General features: G+C 33.6%; 1 protein-coding gene across 2 annotated transcripts in view; it reads right to left on the bottom strand.

Moving 5' to 3' along the window:
• Nucleotides 1–15,338, bottom strand: part of Cdh12 (cadherin 12) — a 280,591-nt gene that overhangs the window by 81,991 nt on the left and 183,262 nt on the right. The window contains exon 3 of one of the 2 annotated variants that reach the window (XM_026393630.2): nucleotides 10,041–10,160. The exons of the other annotated variant lie outside the window; for it this stretch is intronic. Coding sequence (XP_026249415.1) covers nucleotides 10,041–10,160 — 120 coding nt within the window. The remainder of the gene's footprint in view (nucleotides 1–10,040; nucleotides 10,161–15,338) is intronic. 2 annotated transcript variants of the gene reach the window in all.

The following is a 15,338-nucleotide window of genomic DNA, read 5'->3' as shown; positions in this document are numbered from 1 at the left end:
ACACTCTCTGTATAGTTCCTTTCAAAATTTATATTTAATGGGTTTGTGTTTGTGGGAGTAAAAAACAGATCATAAGGAAGTACACAGTGATTTAGCCAATTTCACTTGGTGATGAGTGTTGTGAAGACTATAAGAGCAAGTGCCTTGGACGTGGGGGTGTCAGAATCATCTCCTCTGAGGAAAGCCTGTGGAGGTGAAATCTCAGAGAAGAGGAGGCAGACCTGGAAGAAAACAGGGTGGGGCATTCTAAGGAGAGGAGACAGCAGAGCGTCCCTACTTCAAAGCCCACTGGAAGAGGCCTCAGGCCCAGCAGATGAGAGAACATGGCATGAAACAAGACTGCAGAGGGGCAGAACAGGCAGACAACTGTGTGATTCAAAGACAAATAAGCCTTCTGAGAAAGCATCTTGAAAATTATGTGATCACTTTTGAGAATCACAAAAAAGTCTTCTGACATCTGTTTGGTGACAGTCCAGAATAAAAACACAGTTTGGGGGACTATTCTGCATAATCCCCAAGTTTTTACAGATCCTACTGGATTTAATATAGATTTGTTATTGTTGTTGTTGTTACCATTCCAGTCATTATTATTATCTGAGACAGATTGATAGATTCATCCTGCTGTCTTTCATTTTCAGCAGGGTAGTGACTGTGTCAATTAGGGGGAGGCTGACATATCTAATTCGTGGGTGACCATGGTATAGGAGCATTGATAACCTAACTTTTAGTCTTGGGACCCATCATGATATTACACATATATTCAAAATGATGGTGATTTAAAGAAAGGGCAAGATGGTCGGGAATCATTTGAGCAATGCAGATTACAGAATTGTTATTTCCCCTATAAACAGAGCTGGGATAGAGAAATTCCCAGGAGAAATGCCTTCACTGCAGTCACGCACCACCACCAGTCACGGATTCCAAGAGGGTGGCATTTGAGTTTCACGCCTGGGAGCACTCCACCTCTGCTATCCCAGCCTTGCCAGGCTACCTGTGCCCCTGTACTTTTCCAGGCATCTCACTCTTATTGTCTCTGTTCCACAGATGGTGGGCTGCTCATCTTTCTCGTTCCTATGTTAGTGTGTTTTTCCTAAGAAGTCATTTCTGCCTCAATGGCCAGCTCCATCTCTGACTCATATGTGACTATATCTAAGAGGATTCAGGCACAGATGCCAGTTATTCATGGTACACCCTTGCTCTTTTTTTTTTTTTTCTTATCTTCCCTCAATAGACAGAAGGCTACCAGAAGACTGAAAAGATTCTTAATAATTTTTATGAATGTATATCTATTTTCTTGTTTCACCTTTATTAATACAACTCTCTCTATTTTTTCTACATGTAATAAAGGTAAAATTATTCAACTCCATGTAATAGAGGTAAAATAATATGCAATTTTTTTAGTGTGCTCGATACTCATTATTTTGAAACCACTTTCCTTTTTGTTTTGTTGCCTGCAAATCAGAAAATACAAGCATGTTTTTTTCTTTCCTTTTACTCAATATCCCCCATATTAGCAATTCACTATGGTCTTTTTCCCCGTACCTATTTATTTTGCAATAAATATCAAATAAATACATAGAATAAGGTTCATTGCAAAAGCTTTTTACATTCTTCCCAATTCATCTCCATCTCACAGTAAAGCTAAATTCCAAGAGAGAAATGTCTATGCTATATTTTAATCAATCTTAATCATGTCATGGAAGAAGAAAATATTTTCAAAGACAGAAATGAATTAGGTTATTTTCTTCCCTCCTAGTCCTCGAGATTTAGAATAGCATCATAGTTTGGGTTTGGGAGATAAACAACAAATGAATCACTTCATTCTCCATTCACTGAGTAATCTAGCCCCAAGAAGTCCCCAAGGCCACCAATGTGTTCTCAATAGAGCAACTATGATGGTGAGTTTCCAGTGATCTTCTCTCTGAAGTCTTCAGAAACTGCAGGACTCTCAAAGGAAAGTTTTCACAAAATCCCCACCTTCCCACTGAGCACTCTGATTGTCTCCCCTTAACACCCTTCCTGACTCACTGCAGGTCTCTGCCCTCTCTTCTTGCCTCCTGTAAACCTTATCCCATAGTAGGTTCATGAAAATTTTCTCAACTTCCTTCAGATTTTTTCTTAAAGTTATCTATTAAAACCTTTTGATCCAAACTCTCATGATAAATTTGTTTCCTATTGCTTTTGTCACCAATTACCATAAATATACTGGTTTGATACCATATCAATTCTAGAGGGTCTTGTTAGCCTCAAGTCCAGCTGTCAGCAGGGCTGTGTTCCTTTCTAAACATTTTCATCTTCTGGAGGATGCCTAACTGCCTGTATCCTCATCCCCATTCACCATCTTCTGAGGCAGCAACAGAGCCAGCATCTTCAATTCTTTTTTGACTCCTCTGATTCACTAATAAAGACTCTTGGGATTCCTTGGGTCCACTGAAAGGAAACAGGATGATCCCCATCTCCACAGCACATTATCTGCTGGATAAATTATACCTGCTACTTAGCTCTTCTTTGCATATAGTATAACACATGTGCAGGTTCAAGCAATTAACAACTTTTCATACTCAGGTTGGGTCATTATTCTATGAGAGGTGCTACTCCTCAGCATTTCATGACCTTTGTCATTTTCTCTTTAGTTCTTATTGATATTCAAAACCCTGTTTATTTTTCTTAATTATTCTCTTTGGTTTGTGGTCCCCAAACAAAATATCAGTTGCTGAAAGCAAGCTTTTTTCTCTGTATTTTTGGAGAATACTTACCTAGAATAATGTTAAGCATATAGTAGACATTTAATAAATAATATTTTAAAAAGTATTTTAGTAAAGTAATAGTTAATTTACCATATGGGAAAAAAGCATACATACATTTTTTTCAAGAGAGATTATTATTTAATGTGTTTTTAAAAATTCTGGTCACTATTTGCAGAAAAGAATTTCTGATATAATTTTGAATGGGATGAAGGATGTAGTTTGGACCTAGCTGTATTATAATTGCTGTATCATGAGAAACATCTTGAATAAACATTATTTTTGACCAGAGAGTGATCTCTTTAAGTAAATCATAGGCTCCAGGATTGACCAAGTAATAATTAACCTTTACACAAGTAATAATGTGGAGAAAGCAGTAGAAAATATATTTTATACATAAGCCTGTTAAAGATAGATGGCAGGATAGGAACAATAATAATAGTGTAAGAACTAAGAACTTTAGCAGGCATAATATATATTTCCACTTTCAATTTCATAGCGAAGTAATTTAAAAAACTAAATAAGAGATCTGGTTTTTGTTATCAGTTGATTTGAAAAGTTACTGCGTTTCATTTCCTTTTAGACTTAATTGGCCAAAAATAATGCATTTTTAAACCATATTGTTTTGATTTTATCTCTCTGACAGAAATTCCAACAAGAACAACTAAGAGGAAGAACTGTTTATTTGGGGCTCACAATTTCAGAGGTCTAGTCCATCGCAGACTGACTCCATTGCCCTGGGCCCAAGATGAGGCAACACATTATGGGGGAAGATGTTCAGTGAAGGAAAGCTTCTCCCCTGTGGCTGGGTGAGAAAGTAGAGAAAGAGAAAGCATGTGGCAGGGAAAGGGCTCTAGGGAAGATACACTTTCAGGCCACATCCTTTAGTGATCTATCTCCTCCAGCCACATCCCACCAGCCTGTAGTTATTACCCAGTGATTTAAACTAGGATGGACTGATAAGTTTATTTCACCTCTAAATATTCCTGCATAAACAAGAACTTTCAGGAGACACCTCATACCCAAGCCATTACAGACATTAGTAAAAATTCTGCGTCCATCACTGCATACATGAAGTTTATATATATATATATATATATGTGTGTGTGTGTGTGTGTGTGTGTGTGTGTGTGTGTAAATGTTGTCAACAATGTATTTAGATGACAAGAAGAATTAAGAAGTTATTTTTAACAGGGAACTCCCACTATAATAGGCTATAATAACTTAGGAGTCATTTTCCCCAGGAGATGTACCTCAAGAAGTTTCACCTCTCTAATCAGTCTATATCTGTAGTGTCCACTAGTAGCATTATCCATTATAGAAAATTGTGTCTTACAGAATTCAAATATAACCTTCTGAGGACTTGATGGGCTCCACCCAGTAGATGGGATTCTATTTGATTCATCTCAGTATCACAGTGGCCAAGAACCTGCCAGGCCATAGGTTATAAATAAATGTGCATAAAACAAATTATTAATTAAATACAGTACCAGTCATGGTATTGATCTATGATACCAAATCCAGTGATGTCAAGCTCAGAAGATTATGACACATCCCCTTTTTACACACACAAACAGTGTATTTAGATGAGAGAGACATTGAGAGAGCTTCTCCTCGAAAGCAACACAGAATGAAACTAATTTCTACCGGCATATTTTACATCCCTCTGGAGGATTGTCTTTTCAAGGGCAAACATTGTAGATCTTTCTGCTCATGTTTGCATCTTATGATTTATAAAACAAGGCTAGTGGAACTCAAGTACACTTCTCTTAAAGAGGGGTAATGCCCAATACAAGGGGATCTTTTTCTATGATGTATTCATGTCCAGCTAATATTGCTACACATATGCAAAACATTGCAGAATAGCTAAAATGTGTGCTTTTTATCTTATTTTTTTTTTTTTTTTTTTTTTTTTAACAGTATAACATTTTTAATGGTGTGTTTCCTTGACACATTTTTCTTTGTAATATGTACTGCATCTATTGATTTTCTTGCCTTTAGTGTGTCCATAACCAGTCCTTGTTTTAATGTTTCCTGGCAATTCATTCACTCTGGCCAACACATATTGAAGGAATGGCTTGAACGATGGAGATATTAGAAATTTGTGTTCTACAAAATTATATTCTGAATCAATATGAAAATAATTTTCAAGACACAAGACATCATAAGGATTTGCATGGTCTTATAAAGTATTGGCTCAAAACATATGGTATGGTCCATGCTGCAATACTAGTATGAGCTATAGAATACCAACACACTTTAAAACCTAAAAAAAAATAAATTTTAGTCAAAACATAAGAACACATAGGATATAGACTTGAAGATTATTTTATCTGAATTAACGATGATAGACTCAAGAGCAAAAATCTTGGTAAGGTCAATGAACTAAGGAGGTTCACACAGCCTGGAATATCAGAACAGACAAAAAAAAAAAAACAAGAAAATAGCTCATGCAAATGCATTTTCCATTAACTGTTTTGGTATAAATTATATAAATGATGTATACATACACAAATTCTAAAATAATTTAGAAAGGACACATGTTTCAAATTTAATGTAAATAAGTTGGTCAAAAATTTCTGGATATAGGATACTAGTTTTATATCTATATCTATACCTTGTTATTTACACAATATATCTGTCCATTGTTGGTTGCATAGCAATGCAAATGTACATAATACTGTTAAAGTTTGCATTTAAAAAGTTAAAATATTGATTTTTTATATCCTGTATACAAACAAAATTAAAGTTTATGGAATAACAAATATACTGAAATTGATATCAATAAGCTTCCTCAAGTAGGGCTCAGATATTTTAGAAAAGTACAAAATGTCATCACCATATGATACACAATGTAGATATACAATGTGGAAATCACTAGTTAATTAATGCAGACTAGTTATTTGGAATCATTTGGAAAAAAACTAAATGCATTAAAAATGTTAAACGTTAATTAATGCATTAGGTTCAGTTATTAAGAGTAATATTTTTTGTTCTAAATTGAATATCTCTATTATTAAGGTTACTATGTTCAGCAGTATTCTGATGCCATGCACTAGATAAAATATACATTATTTTGCTTTTTAAAAAAATATTTTATAACTTATAAAGGCTTTTCATTGCTCTTTAAACATTAAGTATAATTAAGCATTATAATTTAAATAATAAGCTGATACAAGCTTAGGATATAATAATATATCATTATATGATATAATAAATAATTCAATGTCTTATAAACATTAAATATAATAAAATAATGCATGTTTTATAGATGCACTTACATTTGGATTTTTTTTCTTTTTTCTTATTGGTTGTTCAAAACATTACAAAGCTCTTGACATATCATATTTCATACATTAGATTCAAGAGGGTTATGAACTCCCATTTTTACCCCAAATACAGATTGCAGAATCACATCAGTTACACATCCACATTTTTACATAATGCCCTATTAGTAACTGTTGTATTCTGCTACCTTTCCTATCCTCTACTATCCTCCCTCCCCTCCCCTCCCATTTTCTCTCTCTACCCCATCTACTGTAATTCATTTCTCTCCTTGTTTATTTTCCCATTCCCCTCACAACCTCTTATATGTAATTTTGTATAACAATGAAGTACATTTGGATTTTTATGAATATTATTTATTTATAACTTAAGGCATATATATGAACATACCTATAGCAAAGTATTTCTTGGTTAAGACAAAAATTATCAAATAAATAACTTTTAAAAAATACCCTTTCTTGATTTATTTCATTCAATGAATTAATTTATATTAATGCCATGTATTTATATTTAGAAAAAAAAATCTTGCCATATCTATTCAGAAATGTTAGGAAGGCTTATCAAAGTGAAATATCAGTACAAACATCTATTTTATTTTCTCATGTCTAATAAATAAAATATAGAAATATTTATCTCTTCCTAAGTATTTATGCACCAGAAGTTTTGATGAGACTCTTCCTTTAAGAATTGTTTTAAACTGTTCTCTACACTCAAATGTGGAAAATTTTAGATAATATTGGCTTTTCATGCATTTTATTTAATAACAGCAAGAGGAATCATAAAAAGAAGCTATATGGCTGGAACAAATGGAGAGTATTTCTGAGAAATTGCAATTATCCTTGATTTTTGATTTATTCTTATCTACCACAAGGTGATAAATTTGACAAAAAGTCTTCTTAATGGTTTTTGTGCATGAAGAACTAGTTTTCATTCTCTTAATGAAGTGTCTCATCATCCACTCTTTTCCTGTCTAGTGGTCTGAGGCATGGCTACTACGAAGACTTCTGTCTCCAGTGAAAATCAATGCTTCAAAAATCTATTATGTACTTTATGCCAGAATTGTTTCACATTTAGTTCTAAATAATAAGCATTATACAAAAATATAAACATGAAATTATAAAATCATAATGTGTATTCATATATTATGGTGTAGTGTTATACTTTTGAAATGAATTAGAATTTATTTAAAGTTAATACTGCCCAAGTAGACTCAAAAGGAGAGCATTTGTCTTGACTCACATACTTCATATCTGTATGGTATTAATTTGACTATAGCTAGTATATTCTTAACACAAGTATTTAGTTTATCTCTGTATATCTTTTTTTTCTTGTTTTCAGTTAGGTTTTAATTATATCCACATCACCCACAGTTTTTCTTAACAGCATGAAGTCATTCATCTTTCATTGGCCACCCTGCTTAGTGTATAAACACATGCAGTCTATAGAGTACATAATTGCAAACCCATGAGAGTATTCTAATACTGACCCTCTTTCTTCACAAGTTGCTATATACTGTTTTTTCTTTCTTTTTCTCTCAGGAGTGCTCCTCAGAGACTGAAGTAATTCATATTTTCATTTCTTATCAGATTATCCATAAAAGTAAATTTGGATATGATTTAAAACTCTTTAAGAAAAAAATAGCCCAGGGGCTGGGGTTGTAGCTCAGTGGTAGAGTACTCACCTAGTACATGTGAGGCACTGGATTTGAGCCTTATCATCACATTAAAAAAATTAATTAAATATAGGTATTTTGTCCACCTACAACTAAGAAAATCACATATATATGTATATATGAAGAAAAACTAATGACCCAATCTAATGAAAGGATACATTTTAGATGATGTCCCTTCATCAATCCTTTATATATTCTGCCCATTTTCCAAAACTCTGTAATATCTTGGAAACTTTGTGTCAACATAAACTTCATTGAACAACATCCTCAATTGTTTTCTTCTTCAATTTTCCCTGTTCTTCTAAAATAAATAATTTCCCATAGTTAACAGTAATCAAAAATCTTATTTAATAATGATATTGACATATATCTTCCTATATTCACTGCCATATTTACTGTAAAGTACCTTCTAAAGGTTACTTCCTCATCACACACTCACTGGGAGCATTTCATGGTCTGACTTTTAATCTACAATACTCTGTCTAAACCAGAGGAGGTTTTCACCTTCTGGATTCTCTTCCCCTTATAATTGCTTCTTGTTTTAGTTAGCCTTTTATCTCTGTCCCCCAAATACTCAACAAGAACACCTTAAAGAAAGGAAAATTTATTTGAGGTTCACAGTTTCAGAGGTCTCAGACCATAGATGGCCAATTCCTTGCTCTGGGCCCAAGGTGAGGCAGCATATCATGGGGGAAGGGTGTAGTAAAAGAATCCTGCTCTTCTCCTTGCACTAAGGAGGCAGGAGGTGGGGAAAGGAAGATGTACCCTTGCAGGGCACATTCCCAGTCATTTGTCTCCTCCAGCCATGCCCAACCAGCTTACAGTTACCATCTAGTCCTTTTAAACTAAGATGAACTTAGTAGTACTGTTTCAGATCTCCCAATCCAATTACTGTACCTCTGGACACTGCTGCATTAACAGAGGAGTTTTGTAGCAATACCTCATATCCAAACTATAACACTTCTCAAAGGAATTCTTAAAGGAAAGTTGTGTTCTCTTTACCCAACTCTTTTTTTGGATCTAGGCAAAGAAGAAATTCACCATCTTACTCTCAGCTTCAAAACTTCTGTTTCCCCATTGACCTCATCACAAAGGAAAGAAGTGGGCATTGACAGGAAGTTCTGTAGGTCCTGCATTTGTTTCCAATTTAGTAGAAAAACAATATGCTTTGTTTCTAGGCAACATTAGTAGATGGCTAATTATTAATAAAATATCTCATTGGCATACCAAATTTTAGCACATACCTCTCTTAGGAAATATATTTGGATTATATCGATAATTATATACAAATATATATACATAGACATAATGTGTCTTAAAATTTATAAATATATTTTTCATCAACAGTAATTGATCTGCAAATTTTAAAGATAGTTTATTTTAGTATATGTTGGCAATTCCCATTATCTTCAGCTAACATAATTAATGGTGCCCAATTTATTTTGCAACATATTTAATTGCACTATATAAGAGGGGATAGAATGGCTATCACCTGGAGTTTCTGCTTTAACTATGATGTGACATGGAATACCTTCTTCATTCACTGGTTAGAGTGGATGAATCTCCATAACAATGTATTTAGAGTTCAAAAACAGACTGCTTAGAAGAAGAGAGATCTCACATCATATGTAAGGGAAAATAGGGGCTGAGAGTTTCCTCAGTGGTAGATTACTTGCCTAGCATGCATGAGATCTTGGGTTTAATCTCCTGCACCACAAAAAAAGGGGAGGGATATAAGATCTTTCATGTGTATATGTTCCTGCCCTTTCTACATTATCCATATTATATTTGGCCTTTAAATCTGCAATTTAGGTTAGGTTTTTTGTTTTTTTGTTTTGTTTTGTTTTGTTTTGTTTTTTTAGAAGTATGATGGCTTTGAAGACACAGACTACAGAATCAATGGTCTTCATGTCTGTCACTCTCTCCTTTGCTTTATTACAAACGTGTCTCTCTTGGCTTTAGCCAGCCACTTGACACTTATACAGACAGCAAAGATGATCTAGGATTACTCCATGCACTGATAAGCCTAAAAATGGAATGTAATTTAATTCAGCCAAGAAACCTGGAATGAAAAGTTATTTAGCCAGATGAATTAAAAAACAGACTTTTGAAAATTTAAAATAAGACAACCAGAGAAATTGTAAGTATATGTGAAAATGTTTAGATTTACACAGGTCACTATGTATAGCAGATAGGTGAGATGCTATTTTCTTTGCTCAGTATGAAGCTCACAGAATCTTTTTTGCTGTATTGGAATAGGCGATTTCCATGCCAAGAATTAATTAAAGTTTAAATATTTGAAGGAGTGGTGATTATGTTTTCTCTAATAAAAAATTTACCTGTCTTGGGATCAATAGAGAAATAAGGTTGTCCCTGAAGAATGCTGTAAACAACTCTGGCACTGTTTCCATAAGTCGGGTCATCTGCATCCGTGGCCTTGACCTGGAGCACATATGCACCTGGAAAATAAGACAGTGTGACTCTAGCTTTCTTCCTGTACAGAGGTGAAAGCCATTTCTATAATTTGCTGCACTCTGTTTCCTTTGGAATTTGGCATTTCTCATGGATGTCATGAGATATTATGCCACTGAAGAAAATTTAACTGTTACCATCAAAACATCATACAATGACACATCAGAACCACAGTGAGATATCACATCACCCTATTACAAATGGCTAGTGTCAAAAAGACTTAGAGGCTAACAAGAGCTGGTGAAGATAGGGAAAAAAAAAACAGAACTCTTGCTCAATGCTGGATAGAATGCATATTAGTACATCCATTTGTGAAATTAGTGTGAAAGTTCCTCAAAAATTTTATAACAAAATTACTTTTTGAACCAGTGCTTCCAAGAGAAATATATCTAAGGAAAATGAAATCAGAATGTGGAAGGTCATCTGCATTCCTCTGCTTGTTGTGGCACTATTCACAATAGCCAAGAAATGGAAACAACCAAAGTGTTGTTCAACTGATGAGGAGATTAAAAAAAAAAAAAAAGTGTTACAAAGAGGATAATAATCTGCCCTAGAAATTAAACCTTGTCCCTTGTGGCAACATGGATGGAACTATAGATCAGTATGTTAAATGAAATAAGCCAGGCACAGAAAGACAAGTATTGCATGATCTCACCCATGTATGGAATCTAAACATTTGATATTATAAAGATGGAGAGTGATATGGTGGTTCACAAAGGCTGGGGAAGTCAGAGTGGTAGAGAATAGGGGAAATGTTGATGAATATTCTGAGTAACAAGAGGAGGAGCAAGATGCTCTGGTGTGGTACTGCATCTAGGGGACTATAGATAACAATAACGTATCATCTAAAAGCAAGAAAAAAGTATTTTTAAGGTTTTCATCATAAATAAATGATAAATATTTAAGGAGATTCATTAATTTGATTTAAACATTTCACAATTTGTACATGTATCAAAGGATAACACAACATATCATTAATATATATAATTGCTATATTTTCACTTATAAGTTAAAATAAATTTAACAATGTGGAATCATAGAGGCGTTACTTCAAATAGCACATATTTTAGACATCTATTTTAAAAGTTAAGTCCATTTCCAGTAGATAGATCATTGAACTGAAAGTTGTCAAGATAGTATTATTGATTTCTACACTAAAGAAAACATGGACACCACTTACATTAGCTCATCTGCTTACTGTGGATGCTTTAATTTCATGATTAGAATATCAATAGCTAAGCTAAAAGGTTTAGAGGCTTACTGAACTTTAGAGGTTAAGTGATTTGCAATTTCAAGTTACAAATCAGCAACTGCATACACGCATTAGGAAGCCTTTAATTAGAAAAGAATACTTGAAAAATTGAAAAACCATATTTAATTGCAGTGTCAAATAGCTACAGAACACCTCTTGGTCTCAAGACTAAATTAAACTGAGGGTTCATTGGCATTGAAAAACACTGAAGACAGTCCAAATTATCTGTAGCTTTACTCCTTTTTTTTTTTTTTGAAATTGAGAATATTATTTAAGTACTAAAGGGAAGTTGGAGAGAATTTTTTCTGTATTTTTCTCTTATCTACTTAAGAACATTCATAAATCAGTCTTCAAGAACTTTTTAAATACCGCTTCCCAATGTCTTCTTCGACATTGTTATTCTTAAATGGGTAAAAACAAAAATCAAAGATATCATACATAACTTGTAAAAAATTATATTTTGCTTTTAATTAGAAATCTCTGCTAAGCATGCACACACACACATATGTATATGCTGAGCAGGGATGTGTATATATATATATATTGTGTGTATGTGTGTGTGTGTGTGTGTGTATGTGTGCATCCTAAGTATTACGGTGCACTCTATCCCTTGGAGGCATTCAGAGTAGTTGCTGTGTTTGGGGAAAGCACGGTTGGCCCTTTCCATTCAGTTATTTATTTAGCCCTTTCTCTCAAGTTGGTACCAATTTCAAATTTGAATAAACTAAGTCTTATAAAGTCTAAAAGAATGAATCCACTCTTCACCATTACTTTTTTAAAAAGTAAAGTATTAGAGATTAGAGTAAGAAATGCTAACTTTCCCTGGGCGCAGTGGAGTGTACTTCAAATCCCAGCTCAGTAAGAAGCTGAGGCAGGAGGATTCCAAGTTCAAGACCAATCTCTGCCTCTTAGCAAGACTGTGTCTCAAAATACAAAATAGAAGAGCTGAGGGTATTGTACCACAAAACAATAAATCAATAATAAACAAATAAATAAAAATTATGAAGTAAATGACAACTTTTTGTAGATATTCAATATCAAATGCTTTTGCTTAATATGCTTTGGTATATTCTATCAACAAATGAAAAACATGTTATAGCAGCCCTTCCCAGGGCAAGAAACTTCTAGAAGGAAAGGAGGAAAATACTGCTAAGTAGTTAAGAGTGATGAGTAGTATTTTCCATCACCAGCACCAACATTTCCATGCCATCAATAGTTGCATTAATCATACCACTAATCATAATGAAACCATGATTATACACACACACATACACACACACACACACACAAGAAATTTCATTATTGATTAGTGTTTGCTTCTGTGAATCACTATGTTCCTGTCTTAAGGAGTCATCAAAACTGGTCTTTGCTCAATGCTGTAGATATGAACATTTTATCAAGAATAAATTTTCCTCTCCTCAACAGTAATTTTTACCCTCAGATTCATTACCTATATTTCTTTACCATACATGTGTTTTATAGAAAAGCCTATCAATTTTAAATATTACCCCAATTCTAAATATGAAATTGCAGTTTGAAAGGTGTGAATTGTTCTACTGTATAGGTACATTTGAACTTAAAACATTTTTTTAATAAGTAGCAAATAAAAATATTTAACAAAATAGATATATGTAGTAATAAATTTAATAAAAGTTTGCCAAACCTATACCACATGCAATATCAAAGAGGAATAAAAATATAATCTTGTCTTCCTTTTTACGTGTCTGTTTTTAATGTTAATATGAACTTCCAGTAAACATGTTGAAGAAATTTTTTTCTTGAAATCTAGTATTAAAATCTTGTGTGAACCATTTATAAAGTCTGTCACTTGAAAGAGTGAGAGTACTTCATTAATGCATAGAAGTAGCAGAGATTTTCCATTCAATCTTATTAGTCACATGATAGCAAGAATACATGTTTCTCTACTTCAAGCACATTATTAAAAAGAGCTGTCTGTTCAATTTCAGAATAGATGAGTCCTGGCTTGCTATGTCAACTCTCCCATGCCTTTCTCTATACTAACACAAAAACCAAAACTTTCATGTTCTTTTATTAAGTTTCATGTCGTTAAGAATTCTCAGTTAGAGGGCTAGGGCTGTAGCTCAGAGGCAGAGTGCTTGCCTAGAGTGTGTGAGGCACTGAGTTCGATCATTAGCGCCCCCCAAAAATAAAATAAAATAAAGGCATTCTGTTCATATAACACTATAAAAAATTTTAAAAAAAATAATTCTCAGTTAAATTTAAGGAATATTTATGCTTCTAAGCAAGACTACCTTCTTCAGTGCTAAATTCAAACACCAGTTGTTCTTAACACTATTAAATACTAAATGCCCAGGAAGTAGAAAAAGATTGTGGATTTGAGGTGAAGGCATTTAGTGTGCAATAGGGAAATAATATACTAATCAATGATTTGCACTGAAAATGGAGGGGTCTTCCATGTTGACAACAGCCTGGAATTTATTTCCTATGCCTCAAATTCAAGTACAATAATATAACATTCTAACTGTAGTGCAGAGAGAATGTAGTTCACAGAGAAAACATTACTTTATAAATGGTTGCAGATAGTGTGCAAAATGTTTGAGGCAGAGTATCAAATCACTTCAAGTTCACTTTACACTGCCCTAATCATTACAAATTTAATAGTGTATTTTTAGTAAGAGTTAAAGCCAACCCTAACATATACATATAAAACTAAGAGCAACAGAAAAATTGAACATGGAGTTGTATTATACAATAATGAAGAAAGAAAATGCATCGGGGAACCCAATGGAGAGAAACTGAACTAAGTAAGTGTTCCCTAACATCTAAATGATCATATTTAGAATTCATTTGAGATCCAATTTGGATGTGGCATTAATAAGACTATGATAAACTACAACAACAACAAAATACTAAAGGTTGGGATGACTTAAACAACAGAAAGCAATGTTCTCACATTTCTGGAGGGAAGAAGTCTTAGACCAAACTGTGAATTTTTTTTTTTTTCTGGTAAGACTTTTCATCTTTCCTTAGATGGCCACTTTCTCACTCTGTCCACATGGTCTTCCTTTGTGCTCATGTGAACTGTGAGAGCTCTGCCATCTCTTCATCTTCATATAAGGTGACCAGATCTTCAGTTTAGGGCCCCACCTTTATGACTTCATTTATGCTTAAGAACTCTTGAAATGCTGTGTCTTGAAATACACATGAATAGTTTGGTATTGGACATATAAATTTAGGGGTGGATTACAATTCAGAATAAAGTTGAGGAATGTTTTCTATAATGATCAGGAAAAATATTTGAGAAAAATAATTTATATGGACAAATGAATAAAATGAGGTAAAATTTTTGTACTTTTTTCTAGTTCATTTCTTTTTTTAAGAAAGGAAGGAGGGAGGGAGAGAGAGAGAGAGAGAGAGAGAGAGAGAGAGAGAGAGAGAGAGAAAGAGAAAGAGAATCAAATCTTTTTTGTAGATGGACACAACAAAGTGCCTTCATTTTTATGTGGTGCTGAGAATCGAACCCAGGTCCCGCCTGTGCTAGGCGAGAGCTCTACTGCTGAGCTACAGTCCCAGCCCTAGTTCATTTCATTAACAAAAAAAATCTATATACTTATTGTATACAGCGTGATGTTTAAAATATTTGTATACACTATGGAGTAGCTAAATTAAGTTACTTTTTATATGCATTACTTGACATACTTATCAATCTTTGGGTTAAAAAACCTTAAAATTTGTACTAATTTTATTAGTGATTTTCAAGTATATAATACAGATGACAATTCAACTTAAGACTTTTTTTAGTTTCAAAATGATATGAAATTTGTGCATACATTCATTTTATAGTCAGTAAAAACCATACTTCAAATTGTGAAATACACTCTTTGCCTGAGCTAGTGATACACAGTAGATAGGATACCCCCTTAGTATTCTC

The sequence above is a fragment of the Urocitellus parryii genome, chromosome 1 (assembly GCF_045843805.1).
Source record: "Urocitellus parryii isolate mUroPar1 chromosome 1, mUroPar1.hap1, whole genome shotgun sequence".
NCBI classification, from domain to species: Eukaryota; Metazoa; Chordata; class Mammalia; order Rodentia; family Sciuridae; genus Urocitellus; species Urocitellus parryii.
This window is presented reverse-complemented; position numbering and strand designations above follow the sequence as displayed.